This window comes from Pogona vitticeps, chromosome 4 (assembly GCF_051106095.1).
Source record: "Pogona vitticeps strain Pit_001003342236 chromosome 4, PviZW2.1, whole genome shotgun sequence".
NCBI lineage: Eukaryota > Metazoa > Chordata > Lepidosauria > Squamata > Agamidae > Pogona > Pogona vitticeps.
This window is the reverse complement of record NC_135786.1, coordinates 49,999,648-50,017,272: the sequence shown is the minus strand read 5'-3', so window position 1 is coordinate 50,017,272 and position 17,625 is coordinate 49,999,648. Positions and strand designations below refer to the sequence as shown.

The following is a 17,625-nucleotide window of genomic DNA, read 5'->3' as shown; positions in this document are numbered from 1 at the left end:
CAATTGACTTTGCGTAAGGTTGCCATGGCCCTTCACAGGAAAAGGATCCCACATCTCTGATCTATTGGCTGTTTCTCTGTCAGGCATTCATTTTTGGTGGTAGTTCCCATGCTTTTTTGTTCTTGTCTTGGTCTACATTGTTTGACTTGCTTCCTAACTGATTTAATTGCTGGTTCATCATGCCAAGATACATGTGCCTTGGATGATAGAGAGCATGATGGTGACTTTAGAGAACTCTTCCCTCTTCTCATAGGTTATTAGATTAATTGAGTCAGGGAAGTAGATAAAGCCATTTGAGCCATGTTACAGAAGCATCAGAAAAGAACTGTTGAGGAGAACTGCAAAGAAGACTTGTTTAATCATTTCTGCCTATTGTCTAATTGGAGGTTACAGGTTAAATGTGTCTGCATTTAAATATGTTTGAATATGGTGAATATGTACAAAGGGTTTCTTTTTCCTGCTCTTCCCCCTCTAGGATGTAGATACTGCTGTTGTTTCAGATACAACTGATGACTTGTGGTTCCTCAGTGAAACTGCTTCAGATCAGTTAGGTGTCACAATCCCAGCAAAAGCAATTGCTTGTGAACAAGCTGACAGTGATGGAAAAGAGAAAACAGTAAGTCCTAAGAATAAAGTAGTTGAGTGGTGCCTATAGGACTTAATGAGTATGAATAATCCTTTCATACTTTTACTTACTCTTGCTGTGTTATTTGTAGACATAGGGACAAATATAAAAATGAATCACAAAATTACAGTGGTACCTCAACTTACGAACTTAATATGTATTGGAACGGTGTTCGCAAGTCGAAACGTTCGTAGGTAGAGGCACCATTTCCCATAGCAATGCATTGAAAACCGATTAATGTGTTGCAGGGGGAGAAAAATGCTGGAAAAAAAAATTAAAAATAACACACTGCAAGTCCTATGCTGGGACTGCAAAAAACAACAAAAAAAAAACACAGTAACATACCACCCCCAGCCCAAACCTACCCTCCAAAACCCACCCAGATCACCTTTTTTAAAAGAAAAAAGCAGCACTTACCGGTACGAAGCCTCCTGGGGGTCCTGCCATGAACCTTGAGCCTGGCCGGGGTGCTTCGGCCGCTCGCTCCCGGCCACGGCGGAGGCAGTGGTCGCCCAGCTCCAGGAGACTTGAGCTCCTGGGTTTTGGCCGCTTCCCTCCTGGCTCGACTCCCACTTGCTCCGTACCACCCTCCATGGGCCCATGGTGGCAAATTCAAATGGTGGAGGGCGGCGAGGAGCGAGCCGGAGGCGAGCCGGGAGGGAAGTGGCCGAAGAAACCCGGCCAACTCAAGCCTCCCGGCACTGAGTAACTGCTGCCTCTGATCGTGGCAGCGGGGCACCCCCAGGAGGTCTCCAAGGGCTTCCCCGCGGCCATCGGAGACCTCCTGGGGGTCCCCCGCCACCGCTATCGGTGCCTTCAGAGGTCTCCGGAGGCCTCCTGGTGGTTTGATGGCAGCGGCGGGGACCCCCAGGAGGTCTCCGATGCTGGCAGGAAAGGTCGCCCAGGGCTTCCCCGCCGCCATCAGAGACCTCCTGCGGGTCCCTTTTCTTAACCGTTGGGGTGATAGAGCAGCCTCTTCACCACCAGTGGTTTGAATGGAATGAAATAAAGGCAAGGGAAACTTGAATTTCCCGCCCTTTTCCCCTGCCTTTTTTTTCATTCATAGGTCAAGGCTCCGTTCGCAAGTCAATGCAATTTTTTGTGAATGGACATGTTCATAAGTCAAAACGTTCGTAGGTAGGGACGTTTATAAGTCAAGGTTCCACTGTATTTGAATATCGCTGATTCACCATATATTTGTCCCTTTGTATTTGTGAGATCTGGAGGCCCAAACAAATACAAAGGGATGAATGTATACCTTTTATATTTGTCAGTTCATCTCCAATGCCTATGCCCCTGTGGATCAGCTAATTCGTGGGGCATAGAAAGATAGGGAAATCCTGCCCTAAGGGAATCCTCCCCCCCTTTGCAAAGATAGCTGAGAGAGGGAAAATTCCCTTCAGGCAAGCTTTCCTTATATTTTTATGCCCCTGCAGATCATCTGATCTGCAGGGGCGTAGAAAGACAGGCAAGTTGCCTGGGCCCCCAAAGGGAGTCTCCCCCCCCCCCCCCGTTTGCAAAGACAGCAGGGGGATTCCCTTTGGGCAGACCCCCCCCCTTGCAATAAATTGGAAGCTAGGCTGCTGGAATAGAAACCGCTGTTCTGGTAACCTAGTCTCAATTCTGGCGGAGGCAGCTGGAGAAGGTAGGGATGTGATGGGGCCAGTGGAGAGTGGGTGGAGGGCTCACTTTTTTTTCTTCTTTTTTTGGTCTAACCCCATGAACCAAGATGAACCACCATTTTGGCTGCTCATGTCCATCTCTAATTATCTGTGCTTTGGAATTATGTCACACGACAAATGACAATCTCCTCTGTAAATTATTTTAGTGGTCACAAAAAACCTCTTCTATTGTAATAATTATCAGGAATTAATGTCACATTCCAACTGATCGACTAGGATTTCTAGCAAGAAAAACTTGAATAGATTGCAAAGTTTCTTCTTTCTTCACTTAGCTGCTTGTAAATGGATTTTAACAATTAGACATGTTGCATGGTATCCTTTGTATATAATATGCTTTAAAATTGGGCAAAATATGAGCACCGCTGTATGCCAAAAAACAATGCATAAGGTTATGACTATAGAAAAGCTACTCTTGTGCTGGGCGTAAGGGAAATGTGGGGTTCTTCTGAGGAAGAATATATTCATTTGCAATATATATTGGCTACTGATAGATGCTAAAACAATTCAGAAGAAACTCAGTTTGTATCTATAGATTACAGTAAAGCCTTTGATTGTGGATCATGAAAAACTATGAATTGTTCTAAAAGAAATGGGAGTATACTACAAAAGGCTTCTGTTAGAACAGAATGCGGAGAAACATTCTTCCAGTAGGCAGAATGTCAGCCAGTAGTGTATTTTCTCTCTTCCCTCCTTAATCTGTTTAATGAACATGTACAACATTCAATACCAAAAGCAGAGTTAGATGAAAGTTGGTGAAAGAAACATCAGCAATTTAAGAGATGCAGCCAATACTGTTATACTGGCAGAAAACAATGATTTGAGTGCTACTTGAAGGTTAAAGAATAAAGTGCAAAGCCAGGATTACTGTTCAGCGTGTTGTGTGTGTTTAGTCGTTTAGTCGTGTCCGACTCTTCGTGACCCCATGGACCAGAGCACGCCAGGCCCTCCTGTCTTCTACTGCCTCCCGGAGTTGTGTCAGGTTCATGTTGGTTGCTTCGCAGACACTGTCCAGCCATCTCATCCTCGGTCGTCCCCTTCTCCTCTTGCCGTCACACCTTCCTAACATCAGGGTTTTTTCCAAGGACTCTTTTCTTCTCATGAGATGGCCAAAGTACTGGAGCCTCAGCTTCAGGATCTTCAGCATTAAGAACATATGTTCAGCATTAAGAACATAATGTGTTTGTGTGAAAAAAATGCATGAAAAAATTTCAAGAGCGCGATTTCAAAGGGCAACTACAAAGGATCTAGAAGAAATATTTTAAGTGTATGCATCAATTACTTGAGATGAAAGATAATCCATAATATATTCCTGATTACTATATGCATGTGAATGATGATAGGGAAAGAAACATTTATTTGGAATGTGGTGTGGGAAGTGAGGTTTATGGAATCTGTGGATCACCAGAAAGCCAGACAAGTGGATTCCACATCAAATCAAGTCCCTCAATGGAAGCCAGTACAAACTCTCGTACTTGGGACATGTCATGAGAAGATAAGACTCACAGGATACAAATGCAGGAACAAGTGAAGCCTTAATCAACCATTAAGAATATAAAACAAAAAACAAATAGCGACATTTAAAAAAATGTTTTAATGGTTGATTAAAGGTATTACCTATTCCTGCATTTGTATTGTTTATACAACCATGTGGCTTTTTCCTGAACTAGAAAAAGGCAATACAGTTAGGAAAAATAGAAGGCAGTAGGAAGACCTAACATGAAATGGATCAGCTTTACAAAGGAATGTGCATTACCTGAGTAGGGTTGTTAGTAACAGAATCTTTCAGAAGTTATTAATATACTGTATAGAGTTGTCATAAATTGAAAGCAATGTGATAGTACATCACAAAGGTTAAAGTGATTTGATAGATTGTTCATTATGTGTATGCTGAAATCAAACAGATCATGCTACTGATGTTAAGCTATTTCCAAAATCGTGGGCAGGTATGCTTGTTTATTACATTGTGTAGGTGTTTGAGGCCTAAGAGAAAGTATATCCGTGTAGGAAAAATATGAGGACAGTTAATAGATGCTTCCAACAACAGTGTGTTTGTTTTTCCTGTGTGTGCAGATGTAGCTTTTTGGCACATGCATGTTGCATACTACACTGGAAAACATGCATTTGTAACTGTCATATAAAATGGTATGACATACAGTGTGATTTACAGTTTGCTTAAATATGGGAACAAATAGAATTTGAGAAAAAGAGACACTTCATCAACATATTGGCAGCAAAACTGCAGGATTCTCTATAATTCTAAGAAATACAGTATATATATACTTTTGTGTACTCCCTGTAGGTAAGTGAGGTTACATGTTCTGATGACTTTGAAGATTCACAGTCCTTAAGTGATGACACAGACATAGATGTTCCCACAGAGGTATGTATACTTGTGGCTTAGCTTCCCTTTGTTTATAAGTTTAACAACTGAAAATTTAAAGTATATATGAAAGCATCTAAAAGGGCAGCAATGCATCAGACCTCTTTGTAGATTTGTATTGGACAGTAGTATTGTTAGCATGTAAATTGTCAGTTACCTGTTGAACTCAAGAAACAACAATGGGCCTCTGCAGTTTCATAATCTGTACTCATTTTAAACCTGTATAATTTTTTCATTCGTTTTCTTGCTTGACTGGTAGATAGTCTATGGCTAACAATTTCTAATTGACAGTCCTTATGACTGTCATCCCAGGATCTTGGTGGCCTGTTTGCATCAAATAGCTAATTTGAATGGGGTAGGTGGGTGGGTGCATGGCCACAGAAAGTGATGTGGCCCACCCAGAGCCCGAGGAACAAGGGATATGAAGGTTTTATCAGAGCAGCTGACTGAAGAGAAAAGGAAGCCTTCATTCATGTGTTTAATCTGTTCATGTAACATGCAGGTTTTGGGTTGAATGTCTTGCTTTAAAAGGAAAAAGTGTGTAATGGTAAGAAGGGAGTATTACTGCCTCACAGTTCTGCTCCTTAGCTTCTTAGCAGTTGGCAGCTCCAAGCATGGTGCTTCTCTAGTTGTGTCCCAAATGTTAATCAAGAATGAAGAGAAAATTTGTTTAATTTATTTAATTAACTTAATGTGTTTGATTATATTGTTCTTATGTCTTGTGATTGTTGTAAACTGGATGGATGGATGAGCCTTTTCTAAGCAAGGAGTCTCAATGTGTGGATGAGATGGTGGTGTCAGGGAGAGGGGTTTAGATTCATTAGGCACTGGGAAACATTTTGAAACAAGCCGGGCTTGTACAAGAGGGATAGGCTTCACTTGAATGAACACAGAACCAGACTGCTGGTGCGGAACATTAAAAAGGTGGAAGAGCAGCTTTTAAACTGAATCCAGGAGGAAAGCCAACAGGAGCCAAGGGCGTCAGGTTCCAGACTCCGCATCCTTATGGAATGAGGGTGGAGAGATTAGTGAACCACAAAGTGATGATACGACTGGGAGTGTTATGTGACAGCAAAGATGAGAGAGCTGGAGCATTTGGTGGCTAGGGATAACATTGGTATAGTGGCCATAACAGAAACCTGGTGGAATTTGGAGAACCAGTGGGATACCAGAATCCAGTGCTGAGAATAAGATGCAGTCCTCTTATAGATTGAGAATTGGTTGAGAACCAGGAAACAGAGTAGGTGTCAATGGGCATTTTTCACAATGGAGAGAGGTGAAGAACGGTGTGCCCCAGGAATCTGTCCTGGAACTAGTGCTTTTCAACCTGTTCATAAATTACCTGGAGACAGGGATAAGCAGTGACAGATGACACTAAACTTTTCCAGTTGGTGAAGAGCTCCAGAAGGATCTCTGCAAACTGAGAGAATGGATGGCAAAATGGCAAATGTGTTTCAATATAAGAAAATGTAAAGTAATGCACACTGGTGCAAAAAAATCAAAATTTTATCAGCTGATGGGTTCTGAGCTGTCCATGACAGATCAGGAAAGAGATCTTGGTGTGCTGGTGGATAGCTCGATGAAAGTGTCAACCCAGTGTGCTAGGTGTCATTAAAAGGGACTGGAAATAAAACAGCCAACGTTATAATGCCATTGTACAAAACGCTGGTAAGGTCGCACCTGGAGTATTGCATATAGTTCAGGTTGCTGCACCTCAAAAAAACCCCAAAACATTGTGGAACTAGAAAAGGTGCAAAAGAGAGCGACTAAAATGATGACTGGCCTGGGGCACCTCCCTTATGAGGAGAGGCTACAGCATTTGGGGCTAGAGAAAAGGCACCTGGGGGGGGGACATGACTAAGATATATAAAATTATGTAGGAAGTGGATAGAAGGAAGCTCTTTTCCCTCTCACGCAATACCAGAGCCAGGAGACATCCACTCCAATTGAGTGTTGGGAGAGTGAGAACAGACAAAAAGAAACTATTTCTTTACCCAGTGTGTTGCCTCAGGATGTGGTAATGGCATCTGGCCTAGATGCCTTTAAAAGGGGATTGGACAGATTCCTGGAGGAAAAGTCCATTACAGGTTACAAGCCATAAATCTACAGGTTTAAAAGGAAGGTCCTTCAAAATGCCAGATGCATGGGAGGGTTATCAGAAGACAGGTATCTAGTTGTCTCGTGTGCTCCCAGAAGCATCTGATGGGGCCACTGTGAGATGCAGGAAGCTGGACTATATGAGCCCTTGGCCTGATCCAGCAGGGCTCCTCTTATGTTCAAGCTATTGGAGAGGATGGTGGCCGACCAGCTACTGTTACTTCTGGAGAAGACTGACCCCTGGATCCATTCCAGTCTGGGTTTAGGTCGCGCCATGGCCTGGAGGCAGCATTAGTCACTCTGCAAGATTATCTTTAAAGTTGCTGGAGACAAATGCAAAAGTTATTATAAAGTGTGCTACAAAAGCTTTGAACTAAGTAATATGGGAATTAGAGCTGTGGAGTCTCATGCACAAGGACCATTACATCAGAAGAACCAGAAAATTAAATCAAGTCAGCAGTCCATCGCAATATGTTTAGATTCAAAGCCAAGTACAAGTTCAGATAGTAAACATTTATCTGTTTTGATGAAGCTTTGAATAAGGTGGTTCAAAAGGGACAGATGGATTTAGTGGTTCGTTTTTGAGATGATTACTGTCATAAAGTTTCCACATGGTATATAACCATTGTTTTTCTCCAAACTGCTATTGCTGAAGACCTCCTTCAGAAGTTTCAAGAAGGCATGCCTTTATCAGTTGCAAAATCATTACAAGTATCTATGGATGGGCCAAATGTAAATCACCTTTTTCTGAGAAAACTCAAGAGAGAAATTAAACATCTGAAAATGCTTTTAAAAGACTAAGAAAAACAGCCAAAATGACTGTAAAAGAGAAGCTCCTTGACTGTAAAGGAGAAGGAAAAGAATTGATTGACTTTGGAACTTGTACGCTTCATGTTGTACATGGGTCTTTAAAACAGGATTGCAAGCAGTGAAATGGGACCTGAATTCAGTCTTGCGCAACATGTATTATCTGTTCAAAGATTCCCCAGTTAGGAGGGTTTCATACACTTTTATGACTGGAATCACACTATTTCCCCTGAAGTTTTGCTCCACTAGGTGGTTGGAGAATGTTAAGTCAACAGCTATGCCTGTTTTTGACAGCATCAAGAAGTATGTGGAAGAAGCAAAACTCCTCCACAGTAAACCTGAAATTTGTATAAAAGCTGCAATCAAAGATCCACTCATGAAGTGCAAAATGGCTTTCATGAAAATGATTACTGAAGATTGTGAGCCATTTCTACAAAGGTTTCAAAACCAAAAACCACTGGCACCTTTTTTGTATGAAAAACTCTGTAAGCTAATCAAGAAGCTAATGAGTCGTTGCATAAAATTGGACAAGCTTCAAAATGTGTCTTCTGATTCCCAGTTGTTAACAATTGACATGAAATTATCTGAGAATTTGCTTGACAAAAGCAAGGTTGATCTTGGCTTTGTAGCAAAGAAGCTGTTGAAAGAAACTAAACTGAGTGAATGTCTAGTGGTCGAGTTTTGCCTAGAGTGTTGAAACATGATAGCTGTTGTTGAAAAGCTGATTGAGAGAAGTCCTTTGAAGCATGGTGCATGGCTTTATCAGTGTTGGATCCTGCTATCATGTTACGCAAGCTAGATCTTGGAATCACCAGAGTAGGGGCTGTTCTTGAATCTCTACATGCAGCAAATCAGATCAATGTCACAGTAGCGGAAAAATCAAAGCAACAGTACACTGTTTTAACAACAGCTGCTCACAGTGGGTTCAAGGCTCAATTTTGTGTATGTTGCAAAACAAAATGATGAAGTTGGACTGGATACGTTTTACAGTGATATACAGTGGGGTCTCGACCTACAGAATTAATCTGTATTGGAACGGAGTCCGTAGGTCGAAAAGTCCGTAGGTCGAAAATGCATTCCCCATAGGAATGCATTGAAAACCTATTATCTGGCCCAAGAAACCCCACACACAGAGAGATTTAAAAAAAAAAAAATTTCAAAAATCACCTTACCTTTTCAAAGTCTTCAAGGGGTCCCCCACCGCCGCCATCGCTGCTGTTGGAGGACTCCGAGGGCTTCGGCGCCGCTGCTGGAGGCCTCTTGGAGATCTGCCACTATCGGCAGTGGGGGGGACATCCAAGAGGACTCCCATGGTGGCGGCGAAGGCCTTTGGAGGTCCCCCGCTGTCAGGAGCCGAGCCGCACCCGGCTATCCCAGCCGTGGTTGGACTCCCGGGAATCCTAGCATGGCTGGGGTTACCCGGCGCGGCGCGGCTCCCAGCGACGGTAGCAGGGGACCTCTGGATGCCTTCCAGGCAGAGAAGCAATGGAAGGTATCCAGAGACCTCCCCACCCTGCTGCCGCCACCGCTGGAAGCCGCACCGCGCCAGGCAACCCCAGCCATGCTTGGACTCCCAGGAGTCCGAGCATGGCTTGGCTTGCCCAGCGCGGCTCGGCTTCCAGCAGCAGCGGCGGCAGCGGACCTCCAGATGCCTTGCAGGGCTTCGCCGCCGCCATGGGAGGCATCTTGGAGGTCTCCCCTGCCGCTGATAGTGGCTCCGAAGCACTATTGGTGGCGGGGGGGGACCTCCGAGATGCCTCCCATGGCAGCAAAGAAGCCCTGCAAGACATCCAGAGGCACAGCCTACAGACTGGAAGGGGGAGGCGGGGAAAGCACCCAATTTGAATTGGGCGCTTTCCCCGCCTCCCCGTTCTGGTCCGTAGGTCGATTCTCCGGCTGCAAGTCGAAGTAAAATTTTGCGTCTGGAGAAGTCCGTTGGTCGAAAAGTACACAAGTGGAGCCATTCGTAAGTCGAGACTCCACTGTATTGATGTCCACCAAAAGTTTCTCAGACCTGTAGACTTGTCAAAATGTGCCTTATCCTGTCTCATGGTAATGCTTCTGTTGAAAGTGGATTTTCAGTTAATAAGTCAATGTGAATTGAGACCGTGCATGAAGAAACTTTTGCCTGTTTATGTCAGATTTACGATGCTGTCTTGAACTGTGGAGGACTTGCATCTGTTGTAATCAATATGAATCTGTAGTAGTCAGTCAAGTGTGCTCATGCACGCTACACAGAGCACTTGGAGGCTAAACACCATAAGCAATAAGAAGAAATTCGGAAGAAGAAAAGAAATTTGAGGGAGAAATTAAACATCTGAATATGCTTTAAAAAGACTGAGAGAAGAAGCCAAAATGGAAGAGGAAACAATTGATGAGAAACTAAAAGAGTTACAAAATTAAAAAGAAAGTTTTATATCTTAAATCTTTATTCTTTAAAAACAGATCACTTGTATTCTAATTTCTAACTTGATTATTACTGCAATTTCAAAATTATAAGTTTTGTAATGTGACCTCAGAGAAACCATTTTAGATAGAATGTTTATATAATTTTAGTGTACCTTTAAAACAATAAAAATGTCATTTGTTAGCATTCAGAGTCTACAGGAATTGAGGTTTGTATCTTGGTGTAATTTTTTGATACAATTGCAAAACAGATGTTGCTGCAGTTAATATTGAAAGAAGCTGATATTAAGTCTTTCTTTGACAAATATGTTTGCAGTTGAGACTTGTTGTAGAGTGGAACATTAAGACTTGCATTAGTGCAACACAACCTATTCATTTTTAAACTTGTAGTTATATTTGAATGGTGGTCAGGGAAATTGACTAACGTTGATCAGGTAAAGTCAAGGAAATGAAAAATAAAATTTCAGTGGCAACCCTGTAATGGCCCTGGATGTGTAGGATAAGTAAGCGGCCATCATCAGTTTTGTTGATTTTACAGATTTTATATAATTATAAAGTCTGCAAAATATGCTTTTAACTTAAATTTAAGGAGCCACCTACTCTTGAATTTAAAATAGGACATTGAAAATTTGGTATAGTGAACAGAATGAAAAATGATTCTCCTAATAATGATAAGGTTCAACGAAAAAGGGACAAGAAATGAGAGAAATGCTGTGTGTACCCACTGGCTTATGATTGGTCTGATTGCCTCTTTCATTCCTCAGGACTGTTGGCAGTGTATCAAATGCAAGAAATTCAACTGCCCCAGTAAAAGGTATTGTTTCCGCTGCTGGGCCTTAAGGAAGGACTGGTTCTCTGATTGTCCCAAGCTAGCCCATTCTCTCTCCACATCCAGTATTGCCAGAATACAAAGTAAAGAGGACACAGAAGGTATGGATGTCCCAGACTGCCGAAGGACTGTGTCTGCTCCAGTTGTACGACCGAAAGACCCATGTCAATCAGAAACTAAATGTAGCCTAAGTCCTAAAAGTTCTATGGAATCCCTGGATTTTGGTAGGTGCAAAGAGAGAGAGGAGGAAGAGTTGCTATCCCTGGAGAGTAGCAAAGAACTGCTGAAGCCTTGCCTTGTGTGCCAGAAGAGACCACGGAATGGCAATATTGTCCATGGAAGGACAGCACATCTAGTGGCATGCTTTACATGTGCAAAAATGTTAAAAAAGATGCGAACACCTTGTCCTTTGTGTAAAAAACAGATTCAAGTGGTGATCAAAACTTACATAGCATAGCAGCATCACTGCTGTTGGGAAGTATAATTTTTGTCTATTACATAGATATGGATACAATGCAATGCTCTTTTTCTTTTTTCTGTTTGTGTGCATGTGAGTGCACACCCATGTAAGAGGTTGAAAATAATATACGTTTTATGGTGTCCTCCACAAGCTTTTGGCACTCATGCATTTCCCCTGTGGGGATGAAATGTGCTTTTACTAAGGAAATAACCATGCAGTTTTACATAGAGTAGTGCTTAATCTGCATGTTTTTGGAGGTCAAAAGATAGACAGTTGATGCTTCCTTTTCTAATGCTGTCATATGACAGGAGAGGTCACCCTAAGTTAAATATGTACTAAGTTGCCACCTGTCATCTAAATATGTACAGAGTTTCTGTGTGTTGCTTCTCTAAGTGAGTTGTTATCTAGGAGTCGAATCTAGAGCTTACAATGTTTCTATTGAGGTAAGAAAAAAAATTGTATGCATATGATGCACTTTTTCACCAGGGGTCCTTAATTGTTGGTAATATAAAAAGAAATGCTGTTATGTGTCTCTTGTACTTTGTCTAGTAAACATTGATGCACATCCTTGACAGCGTTTGCTCTGGGTATTATAATCTGTTTCCCAAATATGTATACTGTTTAAATAACCTTCATATATGAGTGGGAAATGGACTGGGGGGAGGAACAGTTGTGACATTATGGTGTTGCAAGATGTATTTAATGTGTTACAAGCTATGTATCTGATGTATATTGTAGTTTTTCCTCATAACTCAGAGCAATGAAACTGTGATCCTTTAGCCAAGAAGAATTCATACAGTATTCCAACAAACTGTCCATACAGCCAGGTTCTGATGACTACTGTAATCTGAGAATGCAAGTCTCTCAATAGGCAGCTGTAAGGAAAGTGCCAGATAGTCTGAAAGTATTCAGCAGTTAGATTATAGCCAGTGGTTTGTAAGCAAATATATTATTAAATAAATGCAAATTTAAAATGTCTCCTATATTCAGCATACCTTTCCATGATACTGCTGAGCAGAAAAGGCAATGGGTACCATAATTTGTGTTTGTCTGATATGAAAACTTCTTGAGAGCCAATTATTTGAAACCTAGTTATAGATAACTATAAAATGTATACAGCCAATTGTGTGCAAAAAGACTGATTTAACTTGTAATAATCAAAAATTTTCACCTGATTTCAAGTTTTCAGAATGATTAGATTAGTTCTTGTTCTTTTTTCAACTCAAATGTAAAGCAGCTCTATTGGACTACTGGGTCCAAAATGAGAGCCCAAAATTAGGTCCCTTCATCTTAAATTTTTGGGAACCTGCTAGCTACTTGCATCTTTTTTGGATGCAATAATTCTATGGAACTATATCCTTTATATGAAACTATTCTTTGGATGTCATTACAATATCTCTGTCCAACTTCAGACATTGACTCTTAAACTTTTTGCTTTGATAATAGAGCAAGTGAAAAACCGAGCAAAGGCTCAGAAGCCTGTTAAATTATCTTCATAGTGGTTGCTATTAAAATAGTGTGATTATGTACTACTTAAACCTTCAAGGAAATTTAGATCATTGTCTTTCAAAAATAAATTTCTAAACAAGTTCTGAGGACAGACCTAGATGTGAAACTCAGTATGGAGTTATCATACAAAATGTGTCCTGTAGAAATCTTCCCTTTTTCCAGTTATGGTGAGTTTGCACATTATCACTTCATGTATGTAGATGTTGAATTTGTAAAATGATACAAGATATGCTTGCATGTTATAACTTGTGAACTGGGGAGATAGAAGTGTTTTCAGCAGCAGCCGAACATTGATATTTAGATCTGCCCCACAGCCTCTGATATATTTGAATTATTTCTGTCCTTCATTCCAGTCCCGTATTGGGCCAGTGTGAGTTGGAAATGTCTTTGCTTTGAGAGTCATTATGTAAGCCCAACTAGCCTTCTGCTGTACACATTCTGTGATTTGTTTGAAATAAATGTTTTCGAATGTATTAAATTCTAATACTGTTCCTCAGTCTGATGATCAAACTTGTTCCAGGTGTCACTCTTAACTAACAGGAGCTGTTCAAATGATGTATCCATCTCTGATGCAAAGTCTGATTACTGAGCTGCGTGTATGAATTCTATAAGTAATTATAATGCTGTTACCTTTTTCTCCAGCTAGATCTCTGTAAATGGCTTACTGTAGAATGTACCCAAAATAGATAATTTGGGAAATGCTCTTAACCCTGAGTGGGGATCTGTACTGTAAAGCTTTAGACTTCTGAATCTGGAGATCAGTTACATCAACTGCATGTTACAACATTTTCAATAGAATACTGAACCAGATTACCACACAATCTGAAATTACAGCTTGAAATTCAAGAGGCCTTCTAATGTTTTGTTTTCATTAGTTGTTCTTGTGTGATACAAGTGGTCGTGCAAAGAGCTTTATTCCATTATTTTCACAAGGACAAGAAAACTACAGTTCTGTTTGGTTCTCAGTCTTGTGCAATAAGGTTTTGGAGATGTTTTGATGTATTGAAAGTGTTGTATTGTGACTTTGAAGACCAAGCTCCAATTTTAAACATGAAGGCAAAGCAGTTACCAACTTCTAGCAGCAGGCAGGTGAGCTTATCTATAGAGATATGTCTACTGTGATCCACTACATTGACCATTAGTAGGAAACTCTGAATAATGGAACCACATGTGTCAAGTGTCTTTTTAGATCTAAAAACATCCTCTGTGGCACAATTCTAAGTATTTTGCTAAAGAGGAAGAGTGTGTCTTGTAGTAGTTTGGAAATGAGACTGAGCCTAAGTAAACATTTATGGCTAGGAAATTTATTTGTACTAGGAGTTTTATAGATGTATGTAAAAACTTGATTTAACCCCATAGTTCTTAATGCTATATATTACTGTAATGCTAGGTATAATGGTTACATGTACATGTGTCAGCATGCTCTTTCCAAAAGAACTGGAGCTAAGAATAGAAATGAATACATTTCATGTTTAGTTGAAAGGCTACAGGTACTATTTGGTAGCTGAAACATTTTATATGAATTTATATATTCAACATTTTGTTCCTGTTCTATCCTTTTATCCTCATGGGTTTTTTTCTCTCTGAAAAAAAACCTCCCACCTTTTTTCAGGAAAAGTGAAATGCCATGTTGCTTGCCTAGCTATAGACATAATCACAACATTATAGTGCTTATTTGCACTTTATTAAAATGCTTTTAACCAATTAAACTGACAGTGCTGTGTTCTTGATGCTTATGTATATAAAAATTATCTTGTAGTGGGCTTATTAACTTGGATGTCTTTTTCCCCCTACAAAGATGGAAAATGAAAGTTTAACCACTACCACAAGAGGAAATACCTAATTTATTTGTGAATTAAGTGCATGTGAATTTGTCAACAAGAAATCCAGAAGCTCATTGAAAGCTAGCTACTGAACATGTCTGTTGTGTTTTCTTAATAGCATAGCCTAAGAACAGCCAAGCATAATTGGATCAAGATGGTATACTAGAGGGGCTGTAGATGAGGTTTGAATCTTAAATCACTCTTGACTGAACGTTTCAGTGTGTTTCTGGGACTAGATACAGGTGGTGCCTCGCTAGACGATGATAATCCGTTCCACTGAAATTGCTGTTTAGCGAAATCATTGTCTAGCGAAAAGCATTTCCCCATTGGAATGCATTGAAACCTGTTTAATGCGTTCTAATGGGGAAGAATCGTCGTTGTCTAGCGAAGATCAGCCATAGGAAAGCCGCTTTGTGAACCGCTGATCAGCTGTTTAAATCGCTGTCTTGTGAAGCTTAGGTCCCGAAAACACCAGTTTGCGAGCGCGGAAAGAGCTGTCAAAATCGTCGTCTAGTGAAAATCGGTTTGCAAAGCAGGGACCAAACATTGTCCAGCGAAATTCCCCCATAGCCAATGTCTAGCGAAAAAACTATCATGTGGGGTAACTGTCTAGCAAGGCACCACTGTACTAACTTTGAAGCCTTTGAAATGAATTACAGTGGACCCTTGACTTACAGACGGCTTGACTTACAGACTTTTTGAGTTACAGACTTCTCTGGCCGCAAAATTTAGGTTTGACTTGCAGACTGAGATTTGACTTACAGACCAGAAAAAAACCAAAATGGAACAAAAACGGCCTGTTACGGGATTAATCGGTTTTCAATGCACTGTAGGTCAATGGAGACTTGACTTACAGACTTTTTGACTTGAGAACCGCCTTCCAATACGGATTAAGTTCTCAAGTCAAGACCCCACTGTAGTCTAACACTAAACAGTGGTGCCTCACTTAAACGGGCGCCTTGTTTAACGACGAATCCACATAGCAATCGTTTTTGCGATCGCATAACGATGTTTCTAATGGGAAAATATCACTGTGATAATCGGTAAGCTGTTTCGCTTACCGATTTATGCATAATGATGTTTTCCCAACAGCTGATAGGCGGTTCCAAAATGGCCGCCGGGGAAAAAAATGGCCGCCCACTGTTTTCCCACCCATTCCTCGCTTACTGTATGGAGGATTTTCACATAAAGGTAATTTTTTTGCCCATAGGAACGCATTAAACGGGTTTTAATGCATTCCTATGGGCTTTTTTATTTCTCATAGCGACGAATCCGTATAGCAATGATTTTAGTTGCACGGATTATTGTTGCTATGCGGGGCACCACTGTATATGTAAAGTTGCTAAGTCTAGAGCATTTTCTTCCTCCTCTGACTCCAATATCAATAGTATCTTCCACAGTAGTGTAGTTGCAAATTCAGAAATGGAGGATTCCACCACAAGGCTTGTAAGCACAGTCTTGTACATATACATACACATGTTCTTTCTTCTCTAATTGGATATGCCCACATATTTACATATTGCAAGTTAAGACTTAGCTGCAACTAAGGCTGGGGGGTGGTGCGAGAAAGGAATCAGTCAGGAGGGATGTGGAAGCTTTTATCTGAAAAACAGCATCCCATTTTTTAACAGCACCCCATTTTTTTCTCACATGGCTTATGAAATGCAGCTGCTGCTAATGTCATGGCTTTCCTATGACCACCACCCCAGCATCTCTGTTCTGCCCCCTCCCTTGCCCTGGGCTCAGCAACAGGACACTGTGAAGCAAATACATGGAGTTGGGTGGGGGAGAAGAAGAGCAGAAAAGTTTTCCAAGCAGTCGAATGAGTGAGTTGCAGGATGGCCCCTTTTCTAAGTTGACATCTCATGTACATGCAGTGACAAAGATTGAGGTGCCAGAAGCCAGGCAGCATTCAGGCAGGCAAGGAAAAGAGTGAGCTGGCTCGCTCTGCTTTGGTCGGAGCATGAGACAGGACAAGATTTCTCCTCCACCCAAAAGTGAAAGTAGACACAGACTGCCTCTCCCATCTGTGGGGTGCCATAACTCTACCACGAATTTTCTAACTAAATGGTATTGGAGGGAGAAGTGATTTGTTAAGAAACCACAACTAAGAAGTGGGTTGTATGTAAAAAGGTGAACATTGAAGTACTGTTCAGCTACAACTAGATGGCACCAGCTACACACAAGAAGTTATCTGTACAGTTCTCTGCTTCTATAAGAAGCTTCAGTGCATCAGTATATTTACACAGAATCCAAAAAAGAACCAAGTCTATTCCTGTTTACAAAACAGACGGCTAAACAAGCTGCTCAAGGAAGTGTGCCTGAAGGCTGCCAGCCGCACTTCTAGGTGTGGTAAAGCATTGTGTTGGTCTAGTCTACTAGAAGAACATGCTCTAAGAAAAAGTGTAGGTAGACTAGCAATGAAGCACTTTCAGTTTTGCTCTGAGCAGGGGTAGGGCATTTATTTTAAACTAAATAAAAAAGAAACCACCCTCTGGAGACTGTATTATTACAATAAACAGAACATATCCTGCTTTAAAAACAAATAATAGATCCAGTTTTTAAAAAGCAAAACAAACTGATGTAATTTTTGAGGTTTCTGTGCAGAGACCGATGAAATGACGTTAAAAAAAATATTCCAAATTGTTAGAAATTTGAAAGGTAATCCCAATTGAAGTTATTTTCATGACAGCAGTACTTTAAAAATGGCTTGGAACCATGAGGGCAATGCTCTGTGCAGATTTCTAAGCTGACTGGTGGGCAGAGCTCCCACTGGGTTTTAGCATGCCCACAAATGTCTGGCATCACAGTGGCCTTAAAATCTAGTTGCATGTAATTGGCCTTCACAATACACATACTGGTCCTTATAAATTAAAAGTATTTCACTGTGATGAAATTTCACTTGGTCAGGGACACTGCATGAACAGGAAGTATCAAACCATGTAGGGGAAGGGGCTGGGGCTGTGCCCATTGCCCATGCCCCAGCATTTCATTTTCCCTGTGAAAT

General features: G+C 41.1%; 1 protein-coding gene across 4 annotated transcripts in view; it reads left to right on the top strand.

Moving 5' to 3' along the window:
* The window catches only part of MDM4 (MDM4 regulator of p53), a 36,749-nt gene extending 23,470 nt beyond the window's left edge, over positions 1-13,279 (top strand). For all 4 annotated transcript variants that reach the window (XM_078391901.1, XM_072997318.2, XM_072997317.2 and 1 more), the window contains exons 9-11: positions 476-616; positions 4,607-4,687; positions 10,762-13,279. In XM_078391901.1, the coding sequence (XP_078248027.1) occupies positions 476-616; positions 4,607-4,687; positions 10,762-11,283 (744 nt within the window). In that variant the 3' untranslated portion in view covers positions 11,284-13,279. The remainder of the gene's footprint in view (positions 1-475; positions 617-4,606; positions 4,688-10,761) is intronic.
* The last annotated feature ends 4,346 nt before the right edge of the window (positions 13,280-17,625 follow it).